This window comes from Castanea sativa, chromosome 12 (genome assembly GCF_040712315.1).
Source record: "Castanea sativa cultivar Marrone di Chiusa Pesio chromosome 12, ASM4071231v1".
Classification (NCBI taxonomy): Eukaryota; Viridiplantae; Streptophyta; class Magnoliopsida; order Fagales; family Fagaceae; genus Castanea; species Castanea sativa.
Genome location: NC_134024.1, coordinates 23,352,094 through 23,372,167, shown reverse-complemented (window position 1 = coordinate 23,372,167; position 20,074 = coordinate 23,352,094). Strand labels below are relative to the sequence as shown.

The window sequence follows — 20,074 nt, the reverse complement described above, 5'->3', positions numbered from 1 at the left end:
TATGGTTCTCTTTTGCAACTAATACTGCTTGGTAGCATTCCATAGCCAATACCTAATCTCCTTTGCTTCGCCCACACCATTCTCTATTGGGAACTTTACCTTTAGGAAATAGGTGGATGTGGCTGCCTTCCAGCGATTGAGTGTAGGCCTTCCAATTATTACATTGTACAAGGAAGGACAGTTTACCACCAGGAAATTGAGCTGATGAGTCAACTGTCGGGGGTAAGACCTTACCGTGATCGTCAGTATCACTATGCCTTTGGGATACACTCCATCTCCACTGAAGCTGACGAGGGGGGACTCAAAGGGTCGTAGTCTTTTAGGATCCACATTCAACTATTGGAAAGCAGAGAGATAGATGATGTCCACAGAGCTACCGTTGTCTATGAGGATCCTCCTGGTGTTGAACCCCTCTATCATAAGCATTATGACCAGGGGGTCGTCATGTGGCTGTTTTACTCCTCTGGCATCTTCTTCTGAGAAGATCATGTCCCCGTCCATCCTTTTCTGCTTCAAAGGTTGTATCCTGTGGATGCTGTTTACCCACCTTTGTTGCGCCTTCCTGAGAGATCTGAAAGACCCACCTGTGGACGGTCCTTCTGTGATCGTCTTTATTTCTCCCATTGCGCTTTGTGGATGGTTGGATGAGTTGTCTTCATCCCTCGGAACAACTTCGTGCTTATCCTTGTTATCATTCCTGGATTTACTAGAATCCCCATTCTTCACAAACTTCTGCAACTTCCCCCTCCGAATGAGTTCTTCTATATGCTCCTTCAGGTCCCTACAATCTTTCGTGTAATGACCATGATCCTTGTGCAAACGACAATACTTCTTCTTATCACACACATTAGGGGATGAGTGCAGCGGTCTTGGCCATTTGTGGTAATGCTTGTCCTTAATTTGCTTCAAGATTTTGTTAACATGCATAATAAAAGGGGTAAATTTTACCGTCTGAGGGGTTTTGTTGTCTTTTCGCTTGTTCCCGTTAGTGCCTTGACGATCCCTCGTTCTCTTTTTCGTCCTTTTCGTTCTTCTCCCTTTTCTTCTCTCTCCCCGGGCTTATCTTCGTCTCTTATGTTGGGGACATATTTTTATGTAATTGGCATATTCTTTGAAAAAACGCACTTTACTTGTATTTGGGTAAATCTAAGTAGGTTCAAGATGATCATTACAAGTGATTAGATTGAAGACATGAAGATTACTTAAGAACTGCTCAAGAAAAGTGCAATCTGCAGGTTTCGATACCTCATCGATAGAAGCTCGATCTGTCGAGATTCATTAAAGCTAGACAGATGTCTCAATCTATCGAGCTTACAGGATTCAGATTATAACCAGCAATGTTTTTACTCTAAAAGACTATTTGTTTATGGGTTTGTATAATTTTTATTGGACTAAGAAAACTCAAGGTTTGTGTAAACTTATTTGGAATAGGAGAGCCCATTAAGCCCTTATTTAAAAAGAGGTGGAAAAAGAAAAACCTAACCCTAGAGAGCTTCATAAGGTTTTCTTTTTGAAATCCTAGCCTCCTCCTACAGATAAAAGATTCTTGCTGCATTTGTTGTACGCCTTTGAGTTTTATAACCAAGCAAAGTCTCTTGCACCAACATTGAAGATCTTATTGGTGTTTCTATGTGAAGCTGCTGCAAATCAACTACAACAATCAAAGGGTTGCTGTGAAGTTAGTCACGTACTAGGATTCGTGCAAAGGAGTAAGCCGCGTACTGGGATTTGCACAATTGGTTAGTCACGTATTGGGAACCGTGCATTGAAAAGCAGAGATTATCATTACAAAATAAGTCCAATTGGGTATTGGGGTAAGGGTTCAACTGTAAGTTGGTATAAGGTACTGGGATTCCTTTACTTGTAACCGCTTGTTGTGATAATAGTGGATTCTCAGGAGTGGTGACCTTAAAATCACTCGGTGGGGTTTTTGCCTTGAAGGTTTTCCCCATTCATAAACAAATCACCGTGTCAAATTTATTTTCTGCTGCACTTAAGTTTATTGGTGATTTGTTTGTGCTACCACGCGTTTGCATGTTAAATTGGTTAATTAATTAAACTTGGCTAATTAATCAACTTAATCCATCACAAGGAGTCAATACGTTTTTGGTCTATCATCTTATTGCTGCTAGGGCATCTTTAGCGTTCATATACTTTTGCACTTTCAAGAGCATTTTTGCCATCGCCCGAGGAGGGCTCTTCGCAAGGGCGACCACGAACTCTCTGGACTTTAGTCTGGCTTTGAAGGTCGTTAGCTGGACTTTATCATTTGCTTCATCTACCTCTAAGGTCTCTCTGGTAAAATGCTTCACATGTGACCTCAGGGTCTCCTTCTCCCCCTGCCTGATAGTGAGCAGGTGGTATGCCGATCTTTTCGGGCATTGTCTATCGACAAAATGGTGTAAAAGGAATTACCCAACTGCTCAAAGCTATGGATGGACGAGGTGAATAGCTTAGTGAACCGCTCTCATGCTACTCCTTTGAGAATGGCGGGGAAAGAGCGACACAATATCTCGTCAGGGGGCTATTGGAGGCCCAAAGTTGTCTTGAAGGTGTTGAGGTGATCTAGAGGGTCCTTCAGACCATTAAACTGCTCGAGCTGAGGGAGACGAAATTTTGAGGCCATTGGGCACTCTAGGACTGCTATTGTGAATGGCAAATCCATCCTCCTGACCATCCTCTCTGGGCTCCGATCTTTTTTCTCCCTTATTGCACTCCGCAACTTGTCCATCTCCCTTCTCATTTCCCTAAGGAGGTCTGAATTCACTCCCTTGGGAGTAGTTGGTTACTGGTGGTCGTTCCCTCTTTGGTTGTCTCCCTCGTCGTTCTGGTTAGTCCCAGGATGGTTGTTTCCTTCGTTATTTCGGTTAGTCCTGGAATGGTTGTCTCCTTATTGAATCTGCAGCCGCATCTCCTGGTTCCGCCTCGTGAGCTCTGCCATGCTGGCTGTGAGTGTTTGGATTTGCAAGGTTAATGCTACAGAATCTTGCGGCGTGCTAGACTTCATTTGGACTCTAGAGTTGAATGGAACTACGCTCTCGAACCTAAGTACGAAATTGTTGTCCCTACAGACAGCGCTAAACTGATGATGCTGAAATCGTTAGTTGAGTAGGTTCGTCCAGATGGGTCAGCACGGACTTCGTCTTTGTACCCACAAAGACGACAATAGAATCCTTCTCCCTAAGTGGTCACCGGTGTGGTGCCGGCCACAGAGTCTTCGATGGTAAAGTTAGTAATGAGAAATGGCAAAATAGGTTTGTAAGAACTAGATTGAACAGAGTATTCTTGTGAGTATGTGTGTATGTCCCTTCTTTGGCTCTTAGGTGTGCCTTATATACATTCTCATTCTTTCTAGCCATTGTACCCTATTCATGGTGGTGTAATTGCTTTTTTTGTAACGCCTTTGGGATCATTCAATGTGGCCTTTTATGGGTCTCCAACGATCTTCTTAGCTAATTAGTAACCGTCTGAAGCATTGAATGCTCCTCTTTTATGGCGCTTCTACTATCGTCCATGCTGAGGAGGGATGGACAATGGTATTTGATGGGTTCATCTAGACTAAGATTTTATTGGTCCTATCAATTACAATTTACACAATTATGATTTTTCACTTCTCATTCAAAGTCCTAGTCCTAGTCAGTCACTGACTCTGCCTTATCAAGATCAATTTAAATTGCTCCTAATTTATAGATTGGTGTATTAAAGATTTGGGTCCCCACTACACTCACTCGATCAGTGCACCAGAGAGGGGGAAACTAACATCTCAAGTCCTACAGACTCGAGTTTACTATAGCAAATCGAGTCTTAGAGACTCGAGTTCCATAAAAACAGTGGAACTCAAGTTTTAAAGACTTGAGTTCCATATTGAAGAAAGAGCAAGAATGGAGAGAAGAGCAAAGAAAAACCTAGCAAGAATGAAGAGAGAAGAGCAAAGAAAAACCTAGCAAGCAAAGAAAAAACCCAGCAACGCACTTGGATGCGGAGAGGAAGAGAAAAAAAAAAAAAAAACCAGCAACGCATGGTCAAAGAGGAAGATCAAGTTTGCTTAAGTACATCAGTCAGATCCTTCTTCTTCAGTTAGATCCTTCTTCTTTCTTCTTCTTCACTCTGTTCTTCACTCTTTGTTCACTCCTTCTTCACTTCTTCACTCTCTATTCACTCTCCTTCTTTCAACTCTATGAAAATTGAGTTTTAGAGACTCAAGTTCCACGTGAATTTTCATAGAAATTGAGTCTTTGATACTCGAGTTGCTATAGTGAACTCGAGTCTCATAGACTCGAGATGTTAGTTTCCTAAATAATTTTAAAACGATGTTAACTAACGAAATTGTTTGAAAATTGGTGTTATTTTGAAAAAAAAAATCCCACCAAAGAGTGTTATAAAACTTTGTTTAAGAAATGAAAAACCGTACCTCACCGTCGAGTCCAACCGTCTTGCCCGTGGCTCGAGCAGAAAAATGGTTCCAATAACAACCGCTCTAATAATGCTCTCAATAATTCTTGTTAGTAAGGTCCACTTCAATTTGTTGAATTGAAGTTGAACATATATAGAGCACCTTGAATTACATGCACAAAGAGGCTTCAACACTTGCTTGCTCATTTACGCACATACAATACAAGCGCACGGAACAACTAGATTTTCAATGATGCATGAAGAAGCAAGACGAAGAAAACTAGACTTACAATGATGTATAACAAGAAAGAGATTGAAATTTGTCATGAGCCAAGAAATGATGATCCTAAAACACCCAAAAACAACTCCGACCCCCGTAAGTGGTTTCGCGAGTTAGAGTAGTTTTTGGTGGATAGTCCTGTCCGGTTATTTACCTATAAAAACGGTTTTCCCAGGTCCGGTATGTGAAACATTGTTATGGGAGTCCCGGGTGGAGGCAGTCAAGTGGCTATCAAAACTGGCAGCTGATGATCAAGATTGATGGGATGAGAAACAAAAGAATCTAGGAGAAGAGAATATATGCTTATGAAACTAAGAACAATGGAGGAACAACAATGTTTGTAAAGTTGGAGCTATGTTAACTGATCTTCACTTTCTCCAACAGCAGGGAACGACTTTCCAGTTCATTGCTGTTCCCAAACAAATTCTAAATGATGTTGTTAATATGGCTTCTCTTGCTACTAAGATGCCAATTCACCACAGCTCAATCGGCTCCACCAGCAATTTTGTAAACCTGGGTTATTTGCCTTGGTCTTATGTTAATGAAAGTATTAATTTTTTTTTTTTTGAATTTCTTCCTCAATTTTCCAAACTATTTTTTATTTTATTTATTTATTTTTTTAAAGAATTCAAGTTGTGTTGTTTAAGGAAAAAAAAGAGAGGCAAAAATGCACTTTTGGTCCCTACATTTAGGTCAATTCTCATTTTGGTCCCAAAATTGATTTCGTTACAAATGTAGTCCCTAAAAAAAGAAAATCGTTTTTAAAATGGTCCCTGCCGTCAACCCACTGACGGAAACCTCCTACGTGGCAGACGGAATTCCTTGTTTGCTGACGTGGCGCTGACGTGGCAATAAAATATTATTAAAAATAATTATTTGGCATTTTTTTAATGCCACATCAGATTTAAATTAATAAAACATTAAGAAAAAGGGCCAGATTTGAAAATTCAAAAAAAATTTAATTCCTCAATTTTAGTTTTAATTAAAAACAAACAAAAAAAAATTACTTTTTTTTAGATTAAAGATTGAGGCAAAACAATTGCCAAGCAAAGAGAGATTGACGGAGGAAGAAAGAGTGAGAGATTGAGGGAAAGAGAGATAGATCGGGAAAGAGATGGAGATCGGGTCAACAAGATCAGTCTCCAGCGGCGGCGACGTTCTTTAGGGCCGGCGATGAGATCGGTCTTAGGTGGATCGGGTATTGTAGAGGGTGGGTTTGAGAGAAGTGTTTCGCGTCTGATCGGTGGCGCTGCTCGTCGGAGGGTGGGGGGACCTCGGTCCATCGTCTGATCGGCCTTCTTGGTGGTTTTGGTGACCAAATCGAAAATGTTGACGGAACTCGTGAGAGTCTGAGATCTCCTCGCCGCTTCTTCTGCCAAGCCTTTCGCTCTCTTCCAAATGTCCTCCATTGTTGTTGATTTTTCTGAATCTCAAAATTTCAAATTTGAAATTCTTTGTTTGTTTGTTTGTGTTACTTTTTTTAGTGGGTTCAACTTGTTGGATTGTTGGGTTCGACTTGGTGGGATTTACTGGGTTCTAAGGTCAATTTCTTGGTTCAACTTTCTGGGTTCTGAGGTGGGATTGCTAGATTTGTTGGGTTCAACTTGCCTGAGATGGGTTTTTCTGGGTTTGAGATTTTTTTTGTTTAGGTTGGTTATGTTGTATTTTTGGATTAATTTGATACTTTGAGGCTTTAGGATTTGATGATTTTGCTGGTGTTTGAAAAAATGGTGGATTTGAGATTTATGATTTTGTTTTTGAGCTGAATTTTTTGGGTTTTTTTTGTGTTTGTTTTTTAAGAAAATTTTTGGATTTGCTAGTTTGTTTGCCAGGGAAGAACATGAAGTTCATGTTCTGGAAAAGAAGAAATGTTCTTACGAAAAAAAAAAGTAAAAAAAAAAAAATTTAATTTAATTATATTAATGTTTAGTTTTATATTAATGTAAAGAAGAAATGTTTTTATATTTAATTTAATTTAATTATATTAATTATATTAAAATTGAGGAATTAAATTTTTTTTGAATTTAAATCTGCGTGGCATTAAAAAAATACCAAATAATTATTTTTAATAATATTTTATTGCCACGTCAACGCCACGCCAGCGCCACGTTAGCAAACAAGGAACTCCGTTTGTCACGTAGGAGGTTTCCGTCAGTAGATTAACAGCAGGGACCATTTTAAAAACGATTTTCTTTTTTTAGGGACTACATTTGTAATGAAATCAATTTTGGGACCAAAATAAAAATTGACCCAAAATATAGGGACCAAAAGTGCATTTTTGCCACCAAAAAAAAAAAAAAATGTATATCTTGTTCAAAACAAGGGGGAAAATATATATAATTCATTCCTAAACGGCTAGCCCCTCCCTTCATGAATTTAATTAGCGAATTCTAGGTGAAAAGAAAGACTACTACACTACATTAATAAAATTCACTATTACGTGAGTGAAAAGATTATCATGTTATTATATCTCGGAATTGCTCCTAATTTATAAATTAGTATGTTTAAGATTTGAGTGCATTATGTAGTTTGTATCTCACCAATGATTACTAGCTAGCTCTGAAGCATGAAGAATCTTAGGAATAATTTTGAGGGTTGTATTCCAAATAGATCTAGTCAAACATCACTTTGATTCTGAAAAAAAATAAAATGTATCAACTAGCAAGATTTGAAAGAGCTCAGCCAATTCAAGATTTTCAATCAGACTACCTGTCCACGCCAATAACATAAATCTTCTCGTGAGGTAATATCATATAAAATATCTAACAGCAAATGCTTTGGTGCAACCGCGCAAGCATTCTTCAGATCTTTGCATAGGCACAAGATACATAAATTTTTATAAAGCCCCCCAATGTGCGCCTGAGAAATCAATATACTTAAATTTCTACAAATAACAACAAAGGCATTCATCAAATCTTGCAAGGATATAAGAAAACAACATTATGCACATAAAAATTTCCATTGGTTTTATAATACATGTTTTGCAAGGAAAAGCTAAGTCTACCTCCATCTTTACATTACATGGCACATACCTTCAACTACTACACATTTGACTGATCAGAAACAAAGGGGATCAGACATTCAAAATGATATAGATGGTTGCTTTTTGATACCTCTAACAACCAAAAGAGTTTCAAATCTTGCGCCTTACAGTGTTTATGTACAGACCAATAAGGCGCAAGAAAAGCTCCATCATATTTTTAGTTACTTGCTGGAATGTTTTGACATTGCCAACGAGGATTGACTGCAGCAAAAACTTCTTTGTTCTTCAATCTCCAGAGGAGTGTTAAGAATCAGATCTGAGCTCTACCATCTCTGCAATGACCTTTGGCTCCTGCTTTAATAATCGTTCCTGTTCTGATGGTTTCTTAAGAAGTTCTATTTTGTCTAAATATTGAAATAATGTTCATAAAAGAACTGGTTAAGGTCCACTCCGATTTGATAAAAAGAAAAAAGCACCTTGAAACATGCACAAAGAGGCTTGAACACTTCTTGCTCATTTACACACGTGTAAGTGCATACAACAAGTAGATTTTCAATGATGCATGCCGAAACAAAACAAGAAAAATAGACTTATGATGATGCATGAATAAATGAAATTGAAATGTTCTGAAGTTAAGGTAACCAAAAAATTGGCATTTCCCAATTCATAGAAGGTCTGATTAGATGGACAGGTTGAATTCAACACTCTAACCTACATAGCGGGAGAAGATAGCATAACATTAATAAATAAAAAATTTTAAGATCACATGGGAAATCCCATTTTCCTTTTAAGAATATGAATTTTCATCTCGTTCAAGAGTGATTCCCTAGTTTATAATGGATGAGTATTTGAAGTACAACAATCTGTTGTTACAGATTCATTGATATTTGGCATACATTACTAGTTCTGACTTATAAGTTATAACATAGCTTACTCCATGAAAGGATATTCGGCTCTCCAGCCCTTCTCATTTGCCCGATCAATGCATTTTTGTAATTTGACCAGCTCCATCTCAATCCACTAACAAAAGTATTTCCAAATAATTCAGGAAAGATGACATGAATGAAGAGACAGTAATAACTGTAGATGATTATAGTACCTAATCCTTTTTTTTTGGGGGGGTGTGAAGTATAGTACTCTTTAGGAATAATAGAATGTATTTTGAGATGTAAAAAATAGCACTAATCAGGATATTTTACATGTTTTGTTATATCCTCATGCAGACTTCTTGCCTTCTGTTCGAGCTCCACCTATCAAATCGTAAATTTGGGTTTAAGACCTTTCAAATTTCAACTAAGAAAAAACAGAATTTATGCATGAAAGAACTTACAACAGTAGGTTTCTTTAGAAGGCCATTTTCAACCATTTGTTGCAAATCTTCACATTCTTCCTGCAAAAAAGTACCATGCATTAAAGAAAAAAACGTTGTTGGGGAAGAGGGTGACGCTCATATGAATGGAGCAATCAAGTAGATAAAAAATGGCAGGGTAAATTTGCAATATCCAGTACATATGGTCACGAGGTATTCATATTTTATTAATGTAAATGTGATAAATCAGGTAGTTGAAGAAGAATTTTACTTCTTGATGAGTTACATACATGAACACATCTTTGTGTGTCTATGCATGCTTACATTCACATTTTTGCATTGTGTAAAGGTCTATCAACGTAAATATTGGGGAAATTAAAGGAATGTTTTTTTTATTGGTAGGTTATACATCTCACCCTATGGGTTTTGTTCATTCGTCACAACAAGTCGATTAGGGCTACATTATTACTAAGGGTCATTAAAGACTTAAGCTGTTCAAAACAGGAAAACATCATATTGAACCGCCATAAAGATTTGATTAGAACTTATTAGAAATCTGTTGGAACTAAAATAGCAGGCATCAAGATAACAAAACCAAGCCCACTCTAGTCTAAATTTTAGTGTCAGCAACTCCAAAAGACATCATAAATACTGGCAAACATCCTGACTGAAAATTTATCCTATCAAGGCAATACAAAGAAAAGTAGATATGTCAATTTGCAAGTCCAGTAAAAGAATCCTTAAAGATATCCAAAGAAAGTAATAAAGTATGAAATTATTAGATTAACAACAATGTATTAGTTTAAACTAAGTCCAATATTTTGTTAAAATGGAATTCTTGTTGGTTTTGTGGAGTCTAGTTGTGTTTGATCCGATTGATGACCTGACCCGACCCAAAATAATGTTGCGTGGTTTTTAATGGGAAATTTTCTGAGGCTTAGTCCATGGAGCTATTGGCCCAAGCGGGAAAATTTTTTGGTCTGTTTTGTAGCTCATTGTGAATCTTGTGCGCAGGATATAGAAACCGTTGTTTTGGTGATTAAGATCTCTTCTTCATGTTTTTGAGAGAGTGAAAAACTGTACGGCCGCACTTTGTTTTTTTCCCTGATAATAGTGAAATCCCTGCAACTCCGTAGATGTAAGCAAATTGCCGAACCACGTAAATATTGTCTTGTGCGTGTGATTATTTTTTTTTCTTTGCTGTGTGTTTTCTCTATTTTTGTTTCTCACAGGTTTGGAAATTTCGTGTTATTTTCCCTACAATTCTTTGGTGTAAATTTCAATTGAAAATAAAATCCTACTAAGGCTTTTTGGCTAAGTTGCACCGACACGCCATTTTTGGCGAGATGTCGGACACCGAAACCGGTACGATTCGCCGGACTTTGGTGTTCGAGCAGTCTCTCTTTTTCTTTTTCTTATTTTTTTTCTTTTTTTTTTTCGCTTCTCTGATGCAGCTCCGACACACCATTATTGAAAAAAAAAATCACAGATTTTGACAGATGGACTTATCAATACCATTGATTTTGTGATATACCCTAAAACAACAAGTTTGAGAAGTCATTAGACCAAAACCCATATCTCAAGTTCTCACTTCTCAACCCACCCACCCTCCCTCCCTCTGACCTCTGCAGCTGCCCTCTGTCCCTCATCGGAGCTAGATTGGGCCGATTGGCGAGCTCCATAGACGTCGACATCGTGTCTTGTCTCTTTCGATCCCTCTCTCTCTCAGCATGGACAACAAGTGAGGTCCGATCTCTTTAAGCTTCTCTCTATTTTTTTTTTCCTCAGATATATGGCCATTTGGTTTGGGTGAATGGGTTACTTAAATACTTACTTATTATAAAGCGTTTTTGTTTTTAATCCCACTCTCACTGTCACTGTGTGAGAGTGGGATATAATATAATGTTATTAGTTGTTACTGCCATTATGTGCCATATATAATGTTGTTACTGCCATATAATATAATGTTGTTATTGCTATAGTTCTATTTATTTATTAAAGTCAAATATTGTAGGTGATTTTACTAAAATGAATACTGAAAGTGAAAAATCAACTGAGTCAGTTGCTCCTCTATGAAAATATGTTACTAAGTTAGAAAAAGCAGCTATTGGTGGTGGGAATGTTACTTTCAGATGTAACTATTGTGAAATTTTTTTTAAGGGGTCTTATTCAAGGGTGAAGGCACACTTGTTAAAACTGTCTAATTTTGGAATACAAGCATGTGTTAAGATTGGAGATGAGTATCTGAATGAAATGCAGAAATTAGAAGATGCGTATGAGGAATCTTCAAGTAGATTGAAGAAGCCTAAGCTAATGTCTTTACCATCTGATTCTCCTAGTAGTTCTAATTTGGGTCATACTGAGAGTAGTACAGCTACAAGTCATCCATTTTTTCAGAAAAAAGGGGTTGGGAATTCTTCTTTGGAGAAGGCTTTTAACAATCAATGTCGAGAACAATTAGATTCTCTTATTGCTAGGACATTTTATTTTACCGGTTTACCCTTTCACTTTGCTAAGAACCTGTATTGGATTGAGATGATCAAATTTGCAGCTAATAATAATTTAGTGGGCTATGTTCCTCCGAGTTATAATAAATTAAGAACTTTGTTGCATAAAGAAAGGGTACATATTGAGAAGTTGTTGAAGTCAATTAAAGACATTTGGAAAGAAAGGGGTTTAAGCATAGTAAGTGATGGGTGGACAGATGAACAAAAAATGCCACTTATCAATTTTATGGCTACATCAGAAAAATGGCCACTTTTGATCAAATCCATTGATGGTACCAAAGAGTACAAAGACAAGCACTTCATTTCTGACTTGTTTCTAAAGGTCATTGGTGAGGTTGGGCATACTCATGTTGTCCAAATTATTACTAATAATGCATTTGTTATGAAGGTTGCAGGATCTATTGTTGAAGCTGAATATCCTCATATATTTTGGTCACCTTGTGTTGTGCATACCCTCAATTTGGCCTTGAGGAATATATGTGCACCTAAGAACTCTTGCAGAATGAGGTTCCATATAATGAATTAACTTGATCGCACAAGTTTCACATGAGGAAACTTTCATTCATATTTTCATCACAAATCATTCTATGAGATTAGCAATTTTTAATTCATTTTCCCCTTTGAAGTTACTTGCTGTTGCTGAAACACGATTTGCTTCAATAATCATCATGCTTAAAACATTGTTTCAAGTAAAACAGCATCTTCGAAATATGGTCATTAGTGAAGAATGGATGTCATATAGAGAAGATGATGTAGGAAAATCTCATACTGTGAGGGATTATGTTGTGAATGATTTGTGGTGGGAGAAGGTTGCATATATTCTGAGATTCATGAGACCTATTTATGAGATGCTTCGAGTGGCTGACACGAATGCGATGCACCTATTCTCCATAAGGTGTATGAAATGTGAGATTCCATGATAGAAAATGTGAAGAAAGAGATATACTGGCATGAAGGCAAGGAAGACTATGAGGAATCTCCATTCTATGATGTGGTACACACTATACTCATTGAACGGTGAACTAAAAATTGCACACCACTTCAATGCCTAGCCCACTCCTTGAATCCAAAGTAATTTTTCTATCTCTTTAATATTTTCTTTTATATTCTTTAGACATTTCTAATTTTCTAAACAAATAAACTAAACTCATTAGTTGTACTTATTTATTTGCTTTTAACTAAGTATTATACTAATTAATGGATTGAGGAAGTCAGAGGTTGTGTTGCGCCACATAAGGATGCTAAACTTTCTGCAGAGAGAAACAAGTGCCTCAAAAGATTCTTTCTTGATATTGATAATAGGAATAATGTTACTATGGAGTTTGGTTTGTTTTCAGGAATTGGGGCTTATAATGATGACAACATGGATGATAGGTGGATCTTGGATCCAATGCTTTGGTGGTCAAATTATGGGTCCAGGTTACCAATGCTTCAAACTTTAGCTCTAAAGCTTCTTGGACATCCTTGCTCATCATCATGTGCTGAGAGAAATTGGAGTACATATGGCTTCATCCATTGTATGAGGAGGAATAGAATTACTCCTAAACGTGCTGAAGATTTCGTGTTTGTTCATTCTAATCTTCGACTTCTTTCAAGGAGGAGGGAAGAGTACACTAAAGGAAACTCTAAGAAGTGGGACATTGGTGGAGATACTTGGAATGAACCATTTGGAGGACCTGGGTTGCTTGAGATTGCTTATCTCACACTAGATGAGCCAAAGATGGAGATAAGTTTTGTTGAGAATGATGACTATGTTGATGATGATGATGTTGTTGTTCTGTGATAATCTTGAAAGTTTAAAACTTGTTATCCTATTATGTGTTTAGTTTGATGTTGAACTTGTTGTTCTATGGTAATCTTGAAAGTTTAAAACTTGGTTTCCTTTTATGTTTTTAGTTTGATGTTGAATGTAGCCTATTTAAACTTTTAGTTCGTACTCTAAACATTTTATGTGTATTATTGTACTATTTTGGGTGTTAGTTTATTTATTTGTAGTTTTTACATAATTTAAATTCTAGACATAATCGTAGTTTATGTCTAAAAATATTTAAAAATATGCCTAAATATAAAATTTAATTAATTATTTAATTGCCGTGTCCACGCCGTGTCGTGTCCTTATTTTTCAAAAATTGCCGTATTGCCGTGTCCGTGTCCGTGTCCGTGCATCCTAGCTTTTTGGAGGACAAAAAGGGATTCTCATGACCAATATGATGAATCCAAACAGAAAACTGACAGCAGTATGTCAACTCAAGATCAATCTGCTCTCCTACTATTGTGAAATTAATAGATATTCCCTAACGTACAAAATTGAAATCTCTCAACTTTGTGCTTGTTTAAGCATGCTTGCATGCGAAACATAGAAGTAACTTTCTCTCTCTCCCTGACTTTTATTTTAGGGATGCATAAGCACGTCTAAGAAACAAATCTGATAAGTGATAAGGAGGTCAGTATGCCATTGTCAGCAAGAATTTGTGATAAAATTAGTGTGGATCAAGAGATCAATAACAAGCAAATCCAACCATCAGAAGAGACCATGTCCTAGAAGAACCTAATCAACCAACCTAAAAATTCAAAACACAACTCCTATAAATTTGTTCTTTATTTTTCTGATTGTAGTCAATGTGATCAAAACAATGCTAGCAAGAGTTACATTTAAGTTTAAGTAGATCAAATGATGCATGTGAAGAGTGACAGAAAAACAACAATCTTTGATTTTAAAATAGGATTTTACAAATCATATCATAACTTTAAGAAAGATTACTTCCAAACAGTTCTGTTACCTTCGTGAAGTCAGAGTCAGAAAGCATAGTGATGTGAAGGTCTATTGGCATATTAGAGACTTGCAGTAGAACTTCATTTGCATTTTTCTTTATGCCTAATGGGATAAAGAGAAAAACATAACTTAATATAAAAGAAAACAGAAACTTGGAAAGAGAACACTTTTTGATGAAATTGTATTAAAATGACTTGAAGAACATATTATTGCATCATCAAACAAATAAAAAAGAGATTTACTTCAAAGAGAATCTAAACAGTCCAAAGTACATAGAAACCACTATCTTATCTGCCATTATCAAAAAATTGCTAAGACTAAATTGCCTGCTACAATTACCTCTAACTTGTAAGAGTTGATGAGACGTATGTCGCTGATAATCTGTGGGGTCTGTTTTTGTTCTTACAAAACTTCCCACTACCTTGCAATCAAAACTTTCTGGCTGCTTCAATAGCCTTTCCACCAAGCTTTTGCTTAAGTAGACAAGTTTAATATTTTCAGCAACTATAGATGCAAAACCGGTCACTTTCACAGTACGGTTCACTTCCTCTTCCTGACATGTTCTGTTTGAGCTCAATGTTTTCTGTTTCTTAAATGCTTCTGTAATATTTTCGTTCTTTTTCTCTCCCAAAATGATTTCATCTTCATCCTCACTTTCATCGTCTTCTGATTGCTCCAAGTTAGCAACAAAATGGATGTCCAGGAGACTATATATTTGGTTCTTATCCACTGATTTCCTTCTGAAAAGAGAATACAGCAATGGGTCACAAAGTATCCTCCTCTTCTTTTTTGGGTTAAAAAGGTTTTTCTCTTGAATATATCCAGAGATGATAGACTCCACATCATATTGTGATAATTGTTTCGTTGTATCTTTACCAATGGATGTGAGGAACTTAATGAGAGGTCTTGATCCCCATCCTATAAATTCTATTGCTTTAGACACCTTCTTTTTTCCCATTGCCTTCTCAGAGATTATCAGTTTTTTACATTCTTTGGCCTTGCCTATTCTAACTGAATCGGAGCAGCGTCCTCTCTTCTTTAACCGGGCATCTGCAGAATACACATTGTCGACAGTCAAGCCTTCTCTCCCCTTTATTATATCCCAATATTCCTTAAATAGACATTCATATGTCTCTCGGTCATTGAAATCCACCTTTTCCTGCAATTATAAGAAACAAACATCAAAACAAGCATATGCTCCCCAAACTAGAAAAAGGGGGAATGAAATTTATAAAGAAAAAAAGCCCCTCAAAATGAACAACTACACAACAAATTAACTTCCAATGCAGTTTTTCTCCCCTTTTTTCCCCTTGCTTTTCTAATTTCATTGATGAATTATCCTTATCCCTCCAATAAACATGTAATTATTTTGCATTGAAATAGATACATGCAATTAGATAGTTAATACGCTTACTTTTCTTCCCCCCCTTTATGATTTTACTAAGCTGATAGTAATATATTCTATAATGTGTCATCAATCATGAAGCAAGGTACAAGCAGCCATAATGTGGGGTAAGAGCAATGCCTAAGGAGTCCACTAAAAGTGTGTTGATACACATGTTGGGATACAACTCCACCAACCCAAAAGCATAAGCCAACGGGTTATGCCCAATATGTATATCATCTACTCACTTTCTTTACTTTTTCCTCTGTGTGGACTCAACACTCACATGCACTCAACACAAACATTCTGGGACAACATATGGTGGGGGTATGTATTAAAAACTAAGAAAACAAAAGGCACAAAGACAAATTAAAACTGTAGAGAGAAAACATCCAGGTGGTATCGGTATAGAACATATTGCAATAATAAGACTTCCAGAACTTTCTCATGGAAGTTGTAAAATTCCTATACATACCCCATCAGTATCATAATCTGCATTTTGTTCGGCAAGAAGAAGAAGCTCCAAACAGTTGTCACAGAATCCTTTCTTCCCTTTAACAGGTGCAAACTCAACTTCACCAATGCAGCATCCACATACCGCATTTGGACAGCAAACACAATAAAATTTTGCTGTGTTTTGGCATATTAAGCAAGAATGCCTATCTGAAACATAAATCTTTATAATTATTTAATCTGGTGTATATAAATTCTCCAATGTAAAACAAACATGATGAGGAAAATTAATGGCAGAACTTTGATGTCGATTGCAAGGTCAGAACTTTGATTGCTGTAATTATATGGCTTCCTGGCTGTATATTGCTTATACTTGCAAAGAGTTATTTATGAAAACAAACCATTTTGTTTATCAATTCTTGGGCATGTAACTGTATAGGACAGGCCTTTTGCCTTCTCAAGAGCTTTCCAGAGAAGTTTAGGGTATGATTTTGAGTGAGTCCTCTGGTTGGACCTTTCAGAGAAAATGTTAAATAAAGTTCCCCCTTCTATGTTGTGTTCTCTTGATTATAAAGCATTCTAACAGATTATTAACAAGTGGACTAAATATCATCACGATAGTTATGATTGACTTACTGCAATTCCAGGGCTCTTCATTCTCCATGAATGAATCATCCTTTCCCACACATTCTGGATGATAAACTTTTAGGCAATCCCTGAAATCAAGTAAATTCGTTACCAGAATAAGGTAGATGAAATCCTAATTTGGTGCACAGAGATATGCTAAATTTAGTTGTAAAAAACCTTGAACAGATGCACAAAGCACACGTGAGTGTTTTGAGAGGCATGGATCTAAGAATTGATCATCCCTACCAACTGTAAACCCTCAATCTTCTTATAAAATTTAGTTGCAATAATTAAAAACGCTATGTCATTAAAATCACAAAAATATATGCTTAGCATCTACAAGCAGATATGGAAACAAGCCAAGTGTACATGCTCATTTATACAAGAGAGACAAACAACATGCTTCATTAAGAGTCACATTCTTTGATGCAGAAGATAAAATAGCAAAGTAAGTCAATAAAAGGGGGCCTCACTATTAGAATTCTAAACTCGCTTTTATCCTCAATCATCTTTAATAGCTGTGAACCCCTTTGCACCCCCACGAAGGTCACAAGATCAGCAGACTTGATAGAAAGTGAGGCAATTTCACAATCAGTGGGAATGTGGACCAAAAGGAAATTTCTAAACTGGAGATTATTTGCTACTTATAAAAAAGAAAATAATTTAAACTGTATATAGATAGAGAACCTCCACAAACATGATCCATCTATGAGTCCCAAAATACTAATTTAAACTGACGTATGACCTTTTCCAAGGACAGAATCCACAAAGAACTTCTACAAAAGATCCCTCCAATTGCTTCCCCAGATAGCCTTTTTCTACACATCCGTAACAGTTGACGGTACCAATGAATGGAGAGCTCCTTCCTTGAGCATTCATTGATCAACACTAATGACCTATTTGGATGGAAGGGGGAAGGAAGGGGAGTGGAGAAGAGTAGAGTAGAGTTGGCTAAAAATAAGCTAATTTTGTGCTAAATCTACTCTACCCTACTCTCCTCCACCTCCCTCTCCCTCTCCCTCTCCCTCTCCCTCTCCCTCAATCCAAACGGACCATAAAAGTGATAAATTTTCTTTTGGCGACAGTTGATGTATCACTTCATATGTTATTAGCTACAAAAATACCTAATACATCAGTCCAAATTTTACAATAAAAAGTGCCAACAGTCAAGTATCAGTAAGGAAGGACTGATGTTTGACACTTTTATAGAAGAAAATTCATAGTCAATGGAAATTCTTTTCCGAAGTCATGGGAAAATAACATAAAATCTGGAAATCATTTTCCACCATTCCCTTGTGTCCTCACCTCATCTCCTATATTCCTATGTGCCACTAACACCACTGCCATCACTACCACCACCACTACCACCAATCCACCTTGACCATTGCCTACATCACCACCATCATCTTGCATACATATAATATTAATGATTTTCTGTACAAGCCAAACGTTATAAAATATTCCTAAGAACATTTTCAAAGCCGTAACCAAACACAGGAAAACAAGTCATTTTTCCAGAAAATGTTTTCCATTGCAAACTTTTTCTCTGAAAAAAATATTCTGTGGAAACAAAGGGAGTGTACAAGTACATGAACAGCCAAAGCCACACCTACATTTACAATCTCGACTTTTTGGTCAACAGGTATCCTTTTCCTGAATTTCAATTTTGTATGATTCAGACCATATCAATAAAAAAGGGGAAAATGACAACAAAAGGAGATTTTTTTTTTTTTTTTTATAAAAATTTTTAAGGGTGCTTTCAGAAAGAAAACCAATTTCTTACAGAATCTTGTACTAGAATCTTTTACAAAACGCCAAAATTAGGTTCACCCTCATGTCCTGTCCTTTCCATGCTACAAAAACATTCTTACTATATACTATTTCCTAGAATACATCAACAACAAAACAGAGCCAAACAGAAATTGAAGCACATGCAAAGCCAGGCCAATGAGTTAGGCACTACATTTTCAAAGACCAACCACAATGAAAAGACCAAAATGCCCTTGATCCCAAGGAAAGATAATGAATGTTGTCTATTTTCATCAGAATAAAAAAAACACTGACTCATCCACACTTCAAGAATGAACTACTGAGCAAGTCAACTCACCTGTAGTCACAGATCATTAGTTTTCCACCATCTTTGCACTCAAAACACCAGTCTTCTGAATCCCTGTCTTTGATTATCTTATTTTGCTTCCTTTGCTTCTTCATGATGATTATATCTAAAATAATTCAAATAAAAATTGAAAATTTACAAACTATTTCTTGAACTAAAACCCATAATAAAAAACCCACTACAGCTTTGATCACAGGTTAAAAAAAATTATAAACAAAATGCAAGTACTTTCACTCGGTCTTCAACAAAGCCATGATCAAGAACTACCATTGCATAGACAGAAGAATATATTACTGCTTAAAGCATAGCCCAGCAAGGTTTAAAAAAAACACACACACAAATAGCCAGTACAGAATTGAAAAAAAGAAAAAAGAAAAGAAAAAAACTATTAACACCCACTAGAGAAAATTGATTTTCGAAGAAACTGGCCTATTAGACCCAAAATGGGGTTCAGAAGCAAAACATAACTAAAAGCATTGTTTAATAAGAATTACATGAAGGGAAAAAAAAAAAAATTAACCTGGCTCTTCTTTTTGGGGATTGGTTTAGATTACTGTAACATGCATGGTTTAGACAGCAGAGAAGTCTAAACAATTGTTGAAACATTATTGCATATTCCACTGGGCTCTTATTTATATCATATCACATAGTGCTTTGTTTGATTATGTTGGAAAAAACTCGTTAAATATGTACTAACTTAGATTGCATTGGCTTTGGCATTTCCTTCTCGTCCGCACAAATCTCTCATCACTGTTCTACCGTCACTCCGGAGAAATAATCTTGTGCATTAACTTGCGCACCCGTTGCATGCTACCTCGTCCCATATGTGATGTGTACAACAGTACAAGACATGGATGGGTCCATTTCAACTTTCATATTGAACCAGCCAAGTACATAGTTGTCTTCTAGAACGCCGACGACAAATTGTGAGTAATTACATATCATTTTAATATAAGTTTATTATATTTTTTATTTGAAATGAGTTTAAGTTATATTTGATGTCACTCTCGTAAAATTATACATTTTTTAAACCGTAAATTTATAAGTAATTTAATAGTTAAAAAAATATTATTATTTTTTATCTTATTTAAAATTAATACTAGTATTTTTTTCCCTTCTTTATTTATTGTATTTTTGCTTGATTTAAGGGCACACAAAAAGTCAAAGAAAAGAAAACAACAACAGCATCAGCAACGTAAACAATAAACAATAAACCTTCACATTCCTATCTTTTGGTATTTAATTTTCTT

At 36.3% G+C, this 20,074-nt stretch overlaps 2 protein-coding genes across 3 annotated transcripts; both read right to left on the bottom strand.

Moving 5' to 3' along the window:
• Positions 1–336: 336 nt before the first annotated feature.
• Positions 337–927, bottom strand: LOC142620390 (uncharacterized). The gene has a single exon (XM_075793763.1). The coding sequence runs from the start codon at positions 925–927 to the stop codon at positions 337–339; it is 591 nt and encodes a 196-aa protein (XP_075649878.1).
• Positions 928–7,621: 6,694 nt separating this feature from the next.
• On the bottom strand, positions 7,622–19,452 carry LOC142618932 (uncharacterized protein At5g08430). 2 transcript variants are annotated; one of them, XM_075791986.1, is made up of 10 exons: positions 19,345–19,452; positions 18,816–18,930; positions 16,718–16,797; positions 16,104–16,291; positions 14,584–15,403; positions 14,252–14,346; positions 8,986–9,045; positions 8,855–8,905; positions 8,605–8,675; positions 7,622–8,076 (listed from the first exon to the last, which is right to left on the bottom strand). In XM_075791986.1, the coding sequence occupies exons 2-10, from the start codon at positions 18,917–18,919 to the stop codon at positions 7,959–7,961; spliced, it is 1,587 nt and encodes a 528-aa protein (XP_075648101.1). In that variant the 5' UTR covers positions 18,920–18,930; positions 19,345–19,452; the 3' UTR covers positions 7,622–7,958. The 2 variants fall into 2 exon arrangements, with proteins under 2 accessions (XP_075648101.1, XP_075648102.1); XM_075791987.1 differs by lacking the exon at positions 19,345–19,452 and adding an exon at positions 19,053–19,274.
• Positions 19,453–20,074: the final 622 nt, after the last annotated feature.